This window comes from Saxophila tyrrhenica, assembly GCF_035928015.1.
Source record: "Saxophila tyrrhenica strain CCFEE 5935 chromosome Unknown scaffold_5, whole genome shotgun sequence".
Taxonomy (NCBI): domain Eukaryota; kingdom Fungi; phylum Ascomycota; class Dothideomycetes; order Mycosphaerellales; family Extremaceae; genus Saxophila; species Saxophila tyrrhenica.
The window spans coordinates 506,842-520,301 of NW_027041737.1; the positions used below are offsets into that span (position 1 = coordinate 506,842).

At 55.9% G+C, this 13,460-nt stretch overlaps 6 protein-coding genes across 6 annotated transcripts; 3 read left to right on the forward strand and 3 right to left on the reverse strand.

Moving 5' to 3' along the window:
* Window positions 1–125: 125 nt before the first annotated feature.
* LTR77_003556 (uncharacterized protein) lies at window positions 126–1,256 on the forward strand (the record flags this gene model as incomplete). Its single annotated transcript, XM_064800812.1, has 3 exons — window positions 126–722; window positions 775–891; window positions 945–1,256. The coding sequence occupies 3 exons, from the start codon at window positions 126–128 to the stop codon at window positions 1,254–1,256; spliced, it is 1,026 nt and encodes a 341-aa protein (XP_064660763.1).
* Window positions 1,257–2,464: 1,208 nt separating this feature from the next.
* LTR77_003557 (uncharacterized protein) lies at window positions 2,465–5,512 on the reverse strand (the record flags this gene model as incomplete). Its single annotated transcript, XM_064800813.1, has 1 exon — window positions 2,465–5,512. The coding sequence occupies one exon, from the start codon at window positions 5,510–5,512 to the stop codon at window positions 2,465–2,467; it is 3,048 nt and encodes a 1,015-aa protein (XP_064660764.1).
* A 604-nt stretch (window positions 5,513–6,116) lies between these two features.
* LTR77_003558 (uncharacterized protein) lies at window positions 6,117–7,085 on the forward strand (the record flags this gene model as incomplete). Its single annotated transcript, XM_064800814.1, has 3 exons — window positions 6,117–6,256; window positions 6,307–6,505; window positions 6,558–7,085. 3 exons carry the CDS (start codon window positions 6,117–6,119, stop codon window positions 7,083–7,085), a joined length of 867 nt encoding a protein of 288 aa, XP_064660765.1.
* A 1,038-nt stretch (window positions 7,086–8,123) lies between these two features.
* LTR77_003559 (uncharacterized protein) lies at window positions 8,124–8,989 on the reverse strand (the record flags this gene model as incomplete). Its single annotated transcript, XM_064800815.1, has 2 exons — window positions 8,124–8,437; window positions 8,494–8,989. The coding sequence occupies 2 exons, from the start codon at window positions 8,987–8,989 to the stop codon at window positions 8,124–8,126; spliced, it is 810 nt and encodes a 269-aa protein (XP_064660766.1).
* A 1,242-nt stretch (window positions 8,990–10,231) lies between these two features.
* Window positions 10,232–11,411, forward strand: LTR77_003560 (uncharacterized protein; the record flags this gene model as incomplete). Its single annotated transcript, XM_064800816.1, has 5 exons — window positions 10,232–10,318; window positions 10,395–10,833; window positions 10,947–10,980; window positions 11,032–11,191; window positions 11,244–11,411. 5 exons carry the CDS (start codon window positions 10,232–10,234, stop codon window positions 11,409–11,411), a joined length of 888 nt encoding a protein of 295 aa, XP_064660767.1.
* A 115-nt stretch (window positions 11,412–11,526) lies between these two features.
* On the reverse strand, window positions 11,527–12,934 carry LTR77_003561 (uncharacterized protein; the record flags this gene model as incomplete). The annotated part of the gene is made up of 3 exons (XM_064800817.1): window positions 11,527–11,792; window positions 11,842–12,669; window positions 12,718–12,934. The coding sequence occupies 3 exons, from the start codon at window positions 12,932–12,934 to the stop codon at window positions 11,527–11,529; spliced, it is 1,311 nt and encodes a 436-aa protein (XP_064660768.1).
* Window positions 12,935–13,460: the final 526 nt, after the last annotated feature.

Genomic DNA, 13,460 nt, shown 5'->3' on the forward strand with positions numbered 1-13,460 from the left:
GCTTCCTAGACAGTGAGATACCTTTCGAGGGAGAAACGGTGCATTGAGACACTACTAAGCTACGGGTGTCGTCGCTGAGAAGTAGGAGTAGTCAAGCACGCCACTACTCCATCAATCCCTCCACCATGCCTCCCACAACCTCCCTCCTCCGCACCACAGCCTCCCGCTACGTCCGCTCTTCCCTCGTCCCCAGCAGTCGAGCACTCCTCCCCTCCTTCCAAACCCGCCTCCAATCCCACGACCACCGCAACCCACCACTCGGCAACCCCCCCGTCGTCGACCGCTCACCGCCCCATCCTCCAAGCGAAGAAGCAACCGCCCTCAAAGACAACGTCAAATCCGGCTCCTTCCTCGGCACCACCAAACGCCTGCCTGAATTCAACCTCAACGATAAAGTCGTCCTTGTAACCGGCGCAGCGCGGGGGCTCGGGCTCGTCCAAGCAGAAGCATTGCTCGAGGCCGGAGCTACAGTGTACGCGCTTGATCGATTGGAAGAGCCGAGTAAGGATTTCTATCGTGTGCAGAAGAAGGCGGCGGAAGAGTTGGGCACGACGCTGCATTATCGGCAGATTGATGTGAGGGACGTGCCGGGCCTGAATGAGGTGGTACGGAGTATTTCAGAGAGCCAGGGGAAACTGGATGGGTTGATTGCGGCGGCCGGGATTCAGCAGGAGACGCCTGCGTTGGAGTACACCGCGAAGGATGCGAATACGATGTTTGAGGTGAGTCACCCCTGAAGGAGGCTTGAGGAGCTGCGTGCTGACCAGATCGTAGGTGAATGTCACCGGCGTGTTCATGACGGCGCAGGCTGTGGCCAAAGAGATGATCCGGTGGGGCCGTGGTGGCAGCATAGCGATGATTGCGTCGATGAGCGGTACCGTAGCGAACAAGGTGCGTTTCCCCAACCTTCTGCGTCGTTGCTCCAGCTAACCCGTGGCATGTAGGGCCTCATCTGCCCCGCCTACAATGCAAGCAAAGCCGGCGTCATCCAGCTCGCCCGAAATCTCGCCTCGGAATGGGGCACACACGGCATCCGAGTCAACACAATCTCGCCGGGCTACATCGTCACAGCCATGGTCGAGGAGTTGTTCCAGAAATATCCGGAGAGGCGGAGAGATTGGCCGACGCAGAATATGCTGGGACAGCTGAGCGTGCCGCAGCAGTATAGAGGCGCGGCGGTGTTTTTGATCAGCGATGCGAGCAGCTTCATGACCGCGGCTGATCTGAGGATCGATGGTGGACACTCTGCGTGGTGATTTCGGCTTCGGCGTTACGAGCGCTTTCTCCATGTTTTGCCTCTGTTGATTTCTGCATTTCAGCCAGGCGCAGGCTGCTCCATCCATCCTTATAAACGTGTTCTTCCGTGCAACAGATCCCGCATCTCATCCTCCCTCCGCCTCCCTTTCTTCCTCCGTCTTCGTCTTCTTCGCCTTCACGGTAGGCGTCTTCTGCTCCACCCCATAAAACCTCCGCCTATACAACTCATAGCTCAAGTAAAGAGCAACCGGCATCGCCACAATCAGCCGTGTATACTTTGTTGCATACTCCTTGTATCTTGGATCCAGCACGCCCTCCCTCACCACCCTTTCCGAAGCTTGCATGCCCCTGGCTGGGTCTGGCGGCTCTGGGACGGCGGGTTCTTCGGCTGGTTCTTCGACTGGTGGGTCCTTTCGGCCAAATAGACGCGATAGTAAGTTTCGTTTCGGGGGAGGTAGATCAGGTTGTTGCTGGGGAGTCGGTGGTGGTCTGGCTGGTTTGTAGGGTTGCGGCTGTGGTGGTGGTTGTGTGCTGCTGTAGCGGAGCGTCTGGTATACGCTGCTCCGCCATTGCGGTGGCCTTAGCAGCGCGGGCGGCGGTTTCATCTACGGTAAGATGTGTGCGAGGCAGATCAAGGCGTGTGGTTGACTTTTAGACACGAGATAGCTTGGAGGTGAAGTTGGGCTTGCTTCAACGCCAACGCCGAAGATCAACTTCACATGCAACCAACCTCCCAACTATCGAACTCGGAGTACAAAAGAAGGAGAGCATGTTTATTGCAACGATCGTGTATTTCCATGTTACCACTACGAAGCCTTTTCCTATCTATACCACAAGATAATTGCGACCAAGCTCTGCGAGCGAGCGAGTAGCATACTCTCCGACCACGATCAACCACCCCTGCTATACCTGCAACCGCAAGACAGCATGAGCTCATGCAAAAAAGCAACGCTGAACAAGCAATAATTCTACTGTAACAAGGTCAATGCACAATCTCCCTCCACGTCTTTCTTCCTAGACGGTTCCTAACTCCTCGCTAAACCCATGATCGAAGAACCAGTGTCGCTAGAGCATGCGGAGAACATAGTGGAACAGAAGAAGCGCTCTAGTCCGTGAGGACGATGACGCCGGTGTAAGTAGAGAAAGGTCGAGTCGTGCCACGTCTGCGAGACGCAGCGGTGCCTTTGTTCTTCGAGCGTGCGGGATTCTATCCCGATGCCGAAGAGTCTGGCGCAGATTTCTTGGTGGTTGCTGCGGACTTCTTAACGGGTGCCGGAACGTTGTTGGCGTCAGCAGCAGCGTGACCGGCGTTCGTTGAAACAGAAGACGGTCTTGGTGTCGGGGAGGGCGTCGGGTTGGAGTTGTTGACTGGTGCAGCACTCGATGGGCGCGATGGCTGACCGTCGGCTGTGAAGGAGCGGAAGCTGCCAATCGCAGTGGGAACGTCTGGTACGGCCTCGTTCGGTGATGACCTGGTTGAGCGACGGCCAGATGGCCTTGACGCCACTTCGATGGTGTCGGAAGGTACACGACTCATGGGTGGTGCGCTTGGTGTTGGCGTGGTAGCTTGCGGTGGCGACCCAGCACCGGTGCCATTGACTGCGCGTGGCGGACCGTTCGCAGGTGTGTTTGATGGAGAGCCAGCGCCAAACCCATTGGGTGCGCGCGGTGGACTGTTCGCAAATGGGTTGAGTGGGGATGACGGCTGAGCCATAGGACCACGATTCGGCAGACCTGAGCCAGCCGTGTTGGTAGGGAACGAGAAGTTCATCGTCTGACCGGATCGCGAGAGCAAGTTCCTTGCAAGGTTCGACCTGTCGATTTCAGACCCAGCTGCGCGAGCGCCATTGGTTTGAGAGGAACTTGCAGCTGGATTGTTTGGTGGTGCGAAAGCCGAAGGCGCGTTGAATGACCCAGGATCTCCTTGGCCCCAGAAGCGAGGATCGTTGTTGCGCATGTACGTAGATGGATTGTCCGGTAGCGGGACGTTACCAGTGCCTGGCTGATTGGAGTTGCGTGTAGTGCCGTTCGGACCAGCACTGTACGAGTTTGGAGCACCGGTGACAGCCTGAGACGGGAGAGGTGTCGGATTGCTTGCTTGGTAGCTCGAGGGATGCGGCTGCTGAATATTCTGCTGCGCCGGTCGACCGCTCGGAGCGCCCAGCTGTCCTTGAAAGCCGGTCCGTGCCCCGCGCTGGGCCGTCCGCCCTGTGTAACGTGAATGAGTGGCGCGCCGACGCTCAGTCTCTGCTGCAGCGCGTTGAGCGTGCTCTCTGACCTGCTCAAGCATCTCGTTGTGGGCTGAGATCTGCGCGCCATAGGACACCAAACGCCATGGCTCTTGCCCAGAACTCGACTTGTTGATGAGCTGGTCGAGTTGAGTGTAGACGACCCGCAAGGGACGTGATAGAGCCTCCGGCAGGCTGGCATTGACCCGCACGAGCCCTGCCTCTATGATCTCTTGAAAAAGCTCGATGGTACGACCTTCTTCCGTGTTGGCAAGCTCCATGTGAACAGAAGGCCCAGGAAGGTTGCGCTGCTCTTCAGCTTCCTCAAACTTACGTGGGCGGCCAGGTCCACGCCTACGATTCGCGGCCTCTATCTGCGCCAGATGGTGCGCTTCGTAGTAGTGACGAGCGTACTGCTGGCTGAGACGTTCGAAGGCCCATTTCCTCAAGACAGTCTGGATGAATTGGATGCCGTGAATGAGTGATTGATCGACACGGCCTCCAGCCGGCAAGAATACGTCGTTTGGACGCGCCTCGGACTCAGCAGCATGAGTATTGTCGGGAATCTTGTTGATGGCGGCAGCTTCGCCGTTGGTGGCAGCTTCGCCGTTGGTGGCAGGTGCGTCCCTGTTGGCGACTGGAGCTTCGCTGTTGTTCGGAGCCTCGGGGACCTGTGCTGTGCCGGCGGTGGTGTCATCGTTGCTACCGCCATCCTCCTCATCATCCTCAATGTCACCGAAAGCTGCAAGTAGATTTTCAACCAGCTTGCGCTTCTGACCATTGCTCGAAACGGCAGAAGATGCTGCCGACTTGTTATCGTTCGTGGCCGTGTTGGCGGTGTTGGCTGCATTGACTACATTGGCAGTGTTGGCAGGATTGGCAGGATTGGCAGAGTTGACTGCGTTGGCTGCGTTGTCGGTATGAGCTACGTTGCCGGTGTTGACTGCATTGCCGGTGTTCCCTGTGTTGGTGGTGTTCGCATAAGGGGAAGTGTATTGAGTAGGTGGCGGACTTGGAGCCCTGCGGACTGGCGGCGGCACCCCGTTGAAGATTGTCAGATGATAACCCAGCTCATCGACTACTCTGGCGAGGCTAGCTTCCGTTGGTGACGGCCTTGGACCAGCATTCCTGCGACGTGAGTCCATCAGGTAGACGGTCGGCGGCGGAAGTGGGATTTGCTGAACGGCGCGGGGAGGTGGCCGACGCTCCTCGGGATCCTTTGCGGAGGTTGGGTAGGGACCAGGTGGGCCGGTGTGGTGTCTGAAAATCGTGGTCATCTGTGGAACCTGCAGTGGGGGAGCAGCTCGTGGAGGAGCGTTGACAGGTAGCTGTGCTTGTGCTTGACTTGGTGGTTGGGCTGGCGGTGCTGCTACTCTGGCAGTCACTGGTTGGTTAGGGGGTGCGGGCGTGGGCACTTCTCGCTCGACACCTTCTCCATCTGCTTCTGCTTCTTTCTCATCGTCGTCATGACCCGTGGTGTAGTAGCTGAGAAATGCTGCGCCGTAGTCAATGGCAGCCCTGCTCTGCCTTCTTGCCGGCGGTGGAGCTGGCGTGGGCTCCCCTTCTAACGGCTGAAGTGACGAAAGGGAGGACAGGTCTGAAGACGCTGCCGGGGATGCTTGAGGTGCCTGGAGTCTCGCTGTGTCAGTGACTTCTCCTTCTCCGTCCTCCTCATCATCAACGTCCATGACATCGTCCAAGTAGCGGACATTCTGAGCGGATGATCTGGTAGGTCTGGCAACGGCAACGGCAATGGTATCTGGGCTCTGGCTAGGCTGGCGAACAGTGAGGGTGACTCTGCGCTTCTTGGCCGGCGGTGGTGGATCCATCTTGGAAGACTTCTTTGGCGCCATGGTCGCCGGTCCGAGTCCTGGAGACGGAGTGGTGGTGTTGTTAGAGGGCCCAGGTGTCGGCGTCCGGCCACCCATGCCCTTCTCGGTGGCAATTTTATATTTGCGAATCTTGGCGCTCGATATGCGGGAGGTAAAGTGAAACACGGACACCATTGGCTCCTCGGGTGCAGACATCATGTGATAGCGATGACGGATTGATCGTAGCGTGAGGTGAGGTTGACTCCGGGTCCTGGTGAGTTTTTCAAACGCACTCGTCGTGCGGCGGGAACGCGATTCGTAGGCATCAACGGAGGGGGCCACGCAGGGGAGGTCTTTCACATGCGTCGTCGAAAGTATTTGCAGAGCCCAGTCCACGATGGATTGTGATGATGGAGAGCAAGGCCAGGCAGACGACCCTCGAGCTGGGAAGGAATAAGGACTCAGGAAAGAGGAGGAAAGCGCGCAAACATCATAGCTCTTTCCAAATCTGGACTAGCCTTAGCGACCACGTGATGAGGCGACGCAGAGGGAAGGTCAGCAGCCAGATGGTGTTGAGCACCTGATATCACAAGCGCATCCTTCCACATGCGGTTTGGAGAGGTTCGATAGAGAATGCGGGCATACAAAGGTGTGTGAATGCGTGAAGTGAGGTTTCGCGCTCATTATCACGCGCCTGCAAGTGAATTGCGCCAAGCTTTAATTCCCTTTTTGGGATGGCGCTTCGTGGCATGATGTCCGTGAATGTACTCGGTGTCAACACTGCTCTACCTCGATTGCACAACGCTCGACATAGCCCAAGATGAGAGTCGCTCAGGGCGTGTTCGCCCTCTTCTCCTGCTTGACGACTGTTGCGCTCGCTGCATCTGCATGGACATTTGACGATGCTACGCTCACCATTCAAGGGAAGGGGTCTGGCGTTGGAGGAGGTGCGAAAGAGAAGTATACCAGCACAGGCGATACTTTGGAAGACTTCAATCTGACTGTCACAGGCTCTCTCCCACTTCGCCTCTCTCGAAACCTGTAACGCTCTCGGCGACGGATACTCTCAAGATAACCTTGACGACAAAAGAAGGAAAGTCTGGAGCAAGACCACACCAGGCGTTTTTGACCCTAAATGACCCAGAGACCGGTCTACAAGAGTCATTCGTGCTCAGCGTGAAGGAGAATGGGAAGGCAAAAGTCGATGTGGTGTGTATCTGCAGTATAATGAAAACAACGAAGTGCTAAAGGATATGACCAGACGCAGAAGGACCTGCCATACCAGCTGTTGACCAGCTCCAAGCCGCTCCAAGCGTCGATTATCCTGGCTTCCTTTGGATCCTCGACACCATTCGATCAGCAAGCATTCTCTCTCAACGTCGAGACGGATGCCAGTGCACCTCCATCTGCCCCATCCCCAGCTGAGCGATACACCAGCAAGCCCGAAATCCACCACATATTCCAAGACGGGCCCAAGTCGCCCCCGAAGATCATCAGTCTCGTCTTCACTCTAGCAGTCCTGGCGACTCTGCCTGTGCTACTCGGTGCATGGCTGTTCCTGGGTGGTAACGCCGACCAAGCTGGAAAGGCGTTTGGCGCAAACCCTGCCGCTCATGGCCTGTTCTTCGGCAGCATCGTAGCGATGGAGGGCGTCTTCTTCATGTACTATCTCAGCTGGAACCTGTTCCAAACGCTGCCGGTGGCGGCGTTGGTGGGCACGGTGGCATTCGTGAGCGGAAGCAGAGCATTGACGGAGGTACAGCAGAGGCGGTTGGGCGGCGAACGATGAGCGGTTCGTTGATGGCAAGGATGTATGGCAAAGTTCAAACAGGTATGCAAGTGCAGAGGAGGACATATTTGGGGATCTGACCTCCCGAGCGGCAAAGTAAATGTACAACAGCGGATATTCACTCCAGCCCTCTCCGCGAGCTCAAGAGTTCTATGGGCATATCCGGTTTGGTTATGGATGAAGTATCTAGACCCTTTTTAAGGCTCTACAACTTATTGAGCTTTCGCGACACGAGAGTCTGGTGTAACTTGATAGAGTGAGGTTCGCTAGACGTGGGGTGAGGTGCATTGAGGAGAGCGCTCCGACTTCACCACCCACTCACTCTCGGCTCCTTCTCATCGATGTCAAACTATCGAACGGGATGGCCTTTCGCGCTGTTTGTCTTGCCTATGCGCCTTCGCATGCTGAGGTGAGCCACTCGACGTCCCGGAAGATGGTTTCTGCCGCATTGACCGAAGGCCTCATCCTGGACATTCACCTTCCGGCAAAGGCGGCCTTGTCTATCGGTTCTGGACCTCTCCAGCTGCCGACCACCGCCTGGAGTGATAGTCGAGTCAACGGCATACAGATGAGCGCGCTGGAGGGCGCTGCTGCCCGGCCACATGTCCTGACTCGCATACGACGATGAGATGACCCCCAGCGTCTCCTTCTGAGCCATCCCATTCATGGCTAGAAACACGACTCAACGCCGACTTGTGCTTGTCTGACCTGGCTTTGGAATCCCTAGCTCTTCATGTCTCAGCCTCCTAGCTTCGACATCTTGAGTGCATAACGAGCCTTGAGCGACTGTGACCTCTGAGGTTCTCTCAAGCGCATGGTCGGTTGAACAAACAGTGTACGATACAGCTATTGCAGTCAATGCCACATAGTAACGCTCTGATTGCGTACGCGCCATTGCTGTCGGCAACGAGTATCCCAAGGTATCACTTTCTTTCTCCACCGCAAAATATTCAGATTACCGCCCAATCCGGCAAAAACGCCTTGCTCATGCGACCAGTCCAGGTGATCAAGAATCATTCGCTCCCGTCAACGTCATCGTCATTCCCGCTTCGTCTTCACTGCATCCTCCCACCCCCTCGCCGAGCCTCTCTCCCCAGTCCGTCCCAACGCGCCCCTCACCATCACGGTCTGCCTCTCAACCCCAAGACCCTTGACCCCATACCCCGCCGGATCAAACCTCAACTCCGTGATGATCTCAAACCCATGTCGTTCGTAAAAGGGTTTCGCAGTATCGGTAGCTTCGAGGTAGGTTTCGACGCCGGCATCGTCGGCTTCGGCGAGGACTTGTTCGAGGAGCAGGGTGCCGGCGCCGTTGTGTTGGTGGCGGGGTTCGGTGGCGAGCATGCCGATGTCTTTGGTGTGGTGTTAGGACTGTGAGGAGGTGATGAGTGGGTGGTTAGGAGCTTACAGCAATGTTTCTGGGTGCCGATGTATTCGCGGCGAAGTCGCTCGTTGAGAGCGAACCAGTCTCTGTTCATCTTTGGTTCGCCCTCGTGGCCGATATCTGCAGGGCTGGCGAGCTCGTCCTCGGTGTATTGTTTCATTTCGTATTTCGTAAACGAGATGAGTTCTTGGGTCTTGCTGTCCACCACTTTCCTGAAGCTGACGGTGTCGCTGTTTGACTCCGCGTGCACCATGCTGCCGGACAGACGCCTCTTGTTGGCCTGAGGGGATTGCGCGCTATTCAGTGCTTGTTGATATATCTTAACACTTCGCTCGAAATGGGCCGGCTTCTTGTAGTCTCGGTATGATAGGACTTGATTGACTCGTTCGTTTTCGAAGGCGTGGAACTCAATATCCACCAGTCGTCGAACATCGTTGGGTTTTGCCGGCGTTACTCTGAACGTTTTGCGTTTGTTCGTTGAATCGTCACTGCTGGTGTGGTCGAGCATCATCGGAGACATGTTGTTGAACTTTTGTTTGTTGCAATTGGAACAGCAGATCAAAAATCAAACAGGCTTTTGTTAACTTTTGCAATCCTGTTGTACAGTTAATTCCGCAGTATTAACTAAAGAAACGATCGCTATTGAATGTTGCAAGAACAGCAGAACGAGTGAAGATCAACGCTGAAAGTGAATGATGTTCGCAGAGAGCAGACGAGGCGCATGCTGAATCACATGAGGATGAGATGCGAAAGAAGAGATCAGAGACTGCACCTTGTCGAGGACACGGGATGTAGACATAATGAAAACAGAAGAGGAGGTGCTGGAGTCACCTGGCTGTGCTGAAGCCATCGGCCTCGACGCCTACGGCTAGTGGAGTCTAAGCTCTCCAAAACAAGCGCGCATCCCACGCCTTTGCGCCTTGGGCCATGCTGGACGTGTGGAGCACGAGGATGGAAAGAGGATGTAGCAGTGCAGCAATGACACACATACCAGCATCGGAGGAAGCGTCCGCACGCGTCGAGCGCCAATCCATTAGCAAGAGAAAGGCACGAGACCCTGTGATCCTGGCCTGGTGAGCCACGCCACACACGTGCGGTCGTTCCTCTTCAGTCCGAGGGATGCTGTTGGCCGCTTTGGGGCCTGGAGATGAGCAGGGGCAGAGGTCCAGGAAACGGGTGGCCACGCGATCACCTGCAGATACTGTCGCGTTGTGGAAGGTGAGCTGCAAGGGAACGCCAACGACCAGGCCGACCACGCCCTGCGACCTGTCATGACCACCAGAGCGGCGGACTTGGCATCCAGATCCCCCACGCCAATCGCGCGCTAACCCACACGTTCGTCTGGTGCTTCCGTTTCGGGCTGATATCTATGGAGGAAGACGCCGAAGGGTGGCGGGCAAATCCCCGAGCTGGACCGTATTAAGAAGGTGAGGTGAGGTGCAGCTGAAAGAAAGACCAGGCCAGCTGTCAGCTGAGAGCGCGAGAGACCACCGAGGCCAGACGAGATGGACTGTCGATGCTGCGGGCAGGCGGAGGCGCCAGCGACGAAGCTCCCCTCTTCCACCAGAACGAAGCCATTGAAGCTCTTATCCCCGCCTTGCCCCTCATATTTTGGTTGCGGCCATCGTCATCGTGAAGTGAGAGAGCAAGGCTAGTTAAGAAGTCAGATGGTGACCAGGATGGAGGGACGTACCCTGGTTCCAACCATCAGGGCCACCAACAATCAGACACGGGCAACAGAACGTTGTATCAAAGAGCGAACATGTCGTCAGCCATTCAGAAACAGATCGATGAGGGAGCAGTCCCGAACCATGTATCCAACGTGTGTCCAAAGGGCACGAAGATGTGGGTGAGTGGCAGCAACAGTACAATCACAAATGGCATCTTCCGAGAATGCGAACAGACTCGTTGACTCCATGAACCAGGTCCTCGAAGTGGGCTGGCTAGAAGCTGATGAAGGCTTCGTCGTCCGCGGCGGCAACACCTCTCTCAAAAGCACCGAAGACAAACCCTTCGTTAATAAACGCCGCAAACTTCCCATGTATTGCATCCTCATCGAGCACCCCGTCGAAGGCCTCATACTCTGGGAGACCGGCTGCGGCAAGGACTACCCTACCGTCTGGGGCCCACAGGTCTCGGACATCTTCGCTCGTGTGCAATATGAGCCGAAGCACGAATTGGATGCCCAGATCGAGGCGACGGGACATAAGGTCGAGGATGTGAAGAAGATCATTATTGGCCATTTGCATCTGGATCATGCCGGTGGGCTGGACTTGTTTTTGGATAGGAAGGACGTGGAAATTTGGGTGCATGATCTCGAGCTGAGGTCTGCCTTTTGGTCTGTGGCTACGGGCGCCGATGTTGGTAAGCACGGATGCGTGAAAGGGCTCTCCAAGACGCGATGATGCTACAAGTGACGCTCTGAAACCTTGTGAACCCTTCTACAGCATCGAGACACCTGCTGACCCCCTGAAAAGGCGTGTACCTGAAACACTATCTTAAGCTGGATCTGTAGGTCAAGCCCTGTGTATGTTGGTCGTGTCGTGACTGACGATGTCGCAGCAACTGGAAGACCTTCGATGAGCGGACTTTCGACTTCTGTCAAGGCATAACACTACATCACCTGCCAGGACACACAGACGGCTTGATCGGGATGCAAATCAACCTCCAGGATAGCGGCACATATCTGTTCATCAGTGATCACTGCCACGTGATCGAGAACGTAAGTCAGATCACCTGCACCCTGAAGACACCACGCTGACCGATGTTGCCAGTGGCGTGACGGCATCCCGCAAGGCTGGCTAGCCAGAGATCACCCTGCCTGGTTCCGCTCGACGCAGAGGCTCAAGCAGCTCGTGCGGACCACAAGAGGTCAGGTCATCCCAGGACACGACGAGGAGACGTTCTTGAAGATCAAGAACGAGAAGGAATTGTACACATAGTTCTTGTGAATATCGACAGACAATCGCACCACATGATCGTGGCAGTATTCGAAGCAACTGTGTTAGCCATACGTACTGTGTTCCCTGCAAGCGTACCCATCTCCAGGAGCTTGATTCAGTGCGTGATGACCTGCTTGACAGTCCTCCTGTGCATTGCGGCCAGCCAAGTGTGCGCGTAGAAAGCCCTGATCCTCTTGCCGAACAGCATAAAGGGGATGACCATCAGATTGTTCGCGAAGAGCACAGCAGTGAAGGCGCCGGCGACGATGACGACATAGCCGCTCTCCAGCACCCAGTCGAGAAGGTAAATCCCGAAGGCAAAGCTGATGAGTTGCTTGCCGACGCACATGGCGATGAGCATCTCGGAGGTGTTCGCAGTGTCTAGAAGGTGTCAGTCTCGAGTGTCGCGGTGGCAAGACGCTAGACTTACAGCTGTCAATGGCATATGCGAGAGTGAACGTGAAGAAGAAGTAGCTGCCCCAATCGCACATAGCCACTCCAGCGAAGTAGCCGATCCAGTGCAAGTTCTTCTCTGCCGTGAAGCCGTACACAATCAATCCGCACGGCGCAATGATCGCAGCGGGTATGAGCACGCCGAGACGCATCTCAGCTTCACGCACATAATTATTCTTCTTAGTGAGATACGCCGCCAGCCGGTCAGACGTCCATGTGAGAGGCACCGCTAGGCCGTAACCGATTACGTTTCCAAGTGCTATAAGACCGGCATTCTGCTGCGCCCAGTTGTACGGGGGCTGCACGATCTTGATCGGGAAGGTGTAGTTGAAGGCCAGCGCTCCGAGTCCGATGTATATTCCGAAGGAGGTCACCACCCAGAGGACAGAGGGCACGGCGTAATATGTGAAGGACCGTGCAATGGTCATGAAAAATTGCTCGTCGTGGTTGATGGCTGACCATGGTTTGAGTTGCTGGAGCCAGGTCTTCCTCGGAGGCACCAGGGTTTGTACTTCGACGTGGTCGCTCGGCACGTCCTCTTTCTCGACTTCTTCCTGACCGAAGACCTTCTTTTCGTTTGAACCATTGGGAACGGTTGGGCCGCTGGGGGTATTTCGCTTGTACGTCGTCTCTTCGACGAAGATGAATGCCAGGATCAAGAGCGCAGCAGCAAAGGCGGCTTCGACGTAAAAGTACAGGCGCCAGCTGTAGCCGCCTGCGAGCATGTAGCCAGCGTACAACGGACCGGTCGAGCCCCAGCATAGGCATACGGTGTAATAGCCGAGCTTGTTGCCGCGTTGATGCACTGCTGAAAGTCAGTACGGGGAGACTCGAGACCTTCAGTAAGACCCACGGAAGAAGATGTCGTTCACAAGCTGCACAGGCAAAGCCTCGCACACTCCGCTCGCGAAGGCATGGATGATTCTGGCTGCCATCAATCCGCCGTAGCCGTTCGCTCTGCTCGCTCCGATGAGACCGACCATGTACACAAGAAGGGTGCCCAGCATGACCGGCCTTCTGCCGAATTTGAGGTACGCCGGTATGGTGAGGAGCGTGCCACATCCATACATGATATTGGGATAGGATATCAAGCCGCTTGCAACTGTGGGAGTGATCCCAAAGCTCTCAGCGAACACTTCAATGTACACTGAAGGACCAAGGAGCGCGGAGTTGCCGAGAAAGGAGTAGAGCGAGACGATGGCGAGGATCGTGTTCTTCTTCCAGGAAGGCCATTGTAACCTGCTTGTGGTATTAGCGCAACTGCTTGTTCGTTATGAATGATCATGGAACGGACGGGTCGTTGGGGTCTTCCGCTGGCACCGGAAACAGAGCCTGGCTGTCGCGTCAGCCCATTACACATCAAGCCATGTCCACGCCTGCATATGTACCTGTCCAAACGCTGTGTCGTCGCCTTCTCCGGCTTGCATGTTCACGGTGCCCGGTATGTCACCTTCCTGAGCATGGCTACGGCGGTCGCGTCAGCGTCCATATTGTGTGCCACTTCAAGCGCACCGACCTGTGCACCAAATGCATCTCTGGAGGCGCCATTACGGTTCAGCCTCTATTCCTGCTCTTTTTGCGCGTGAGAAAAGATGG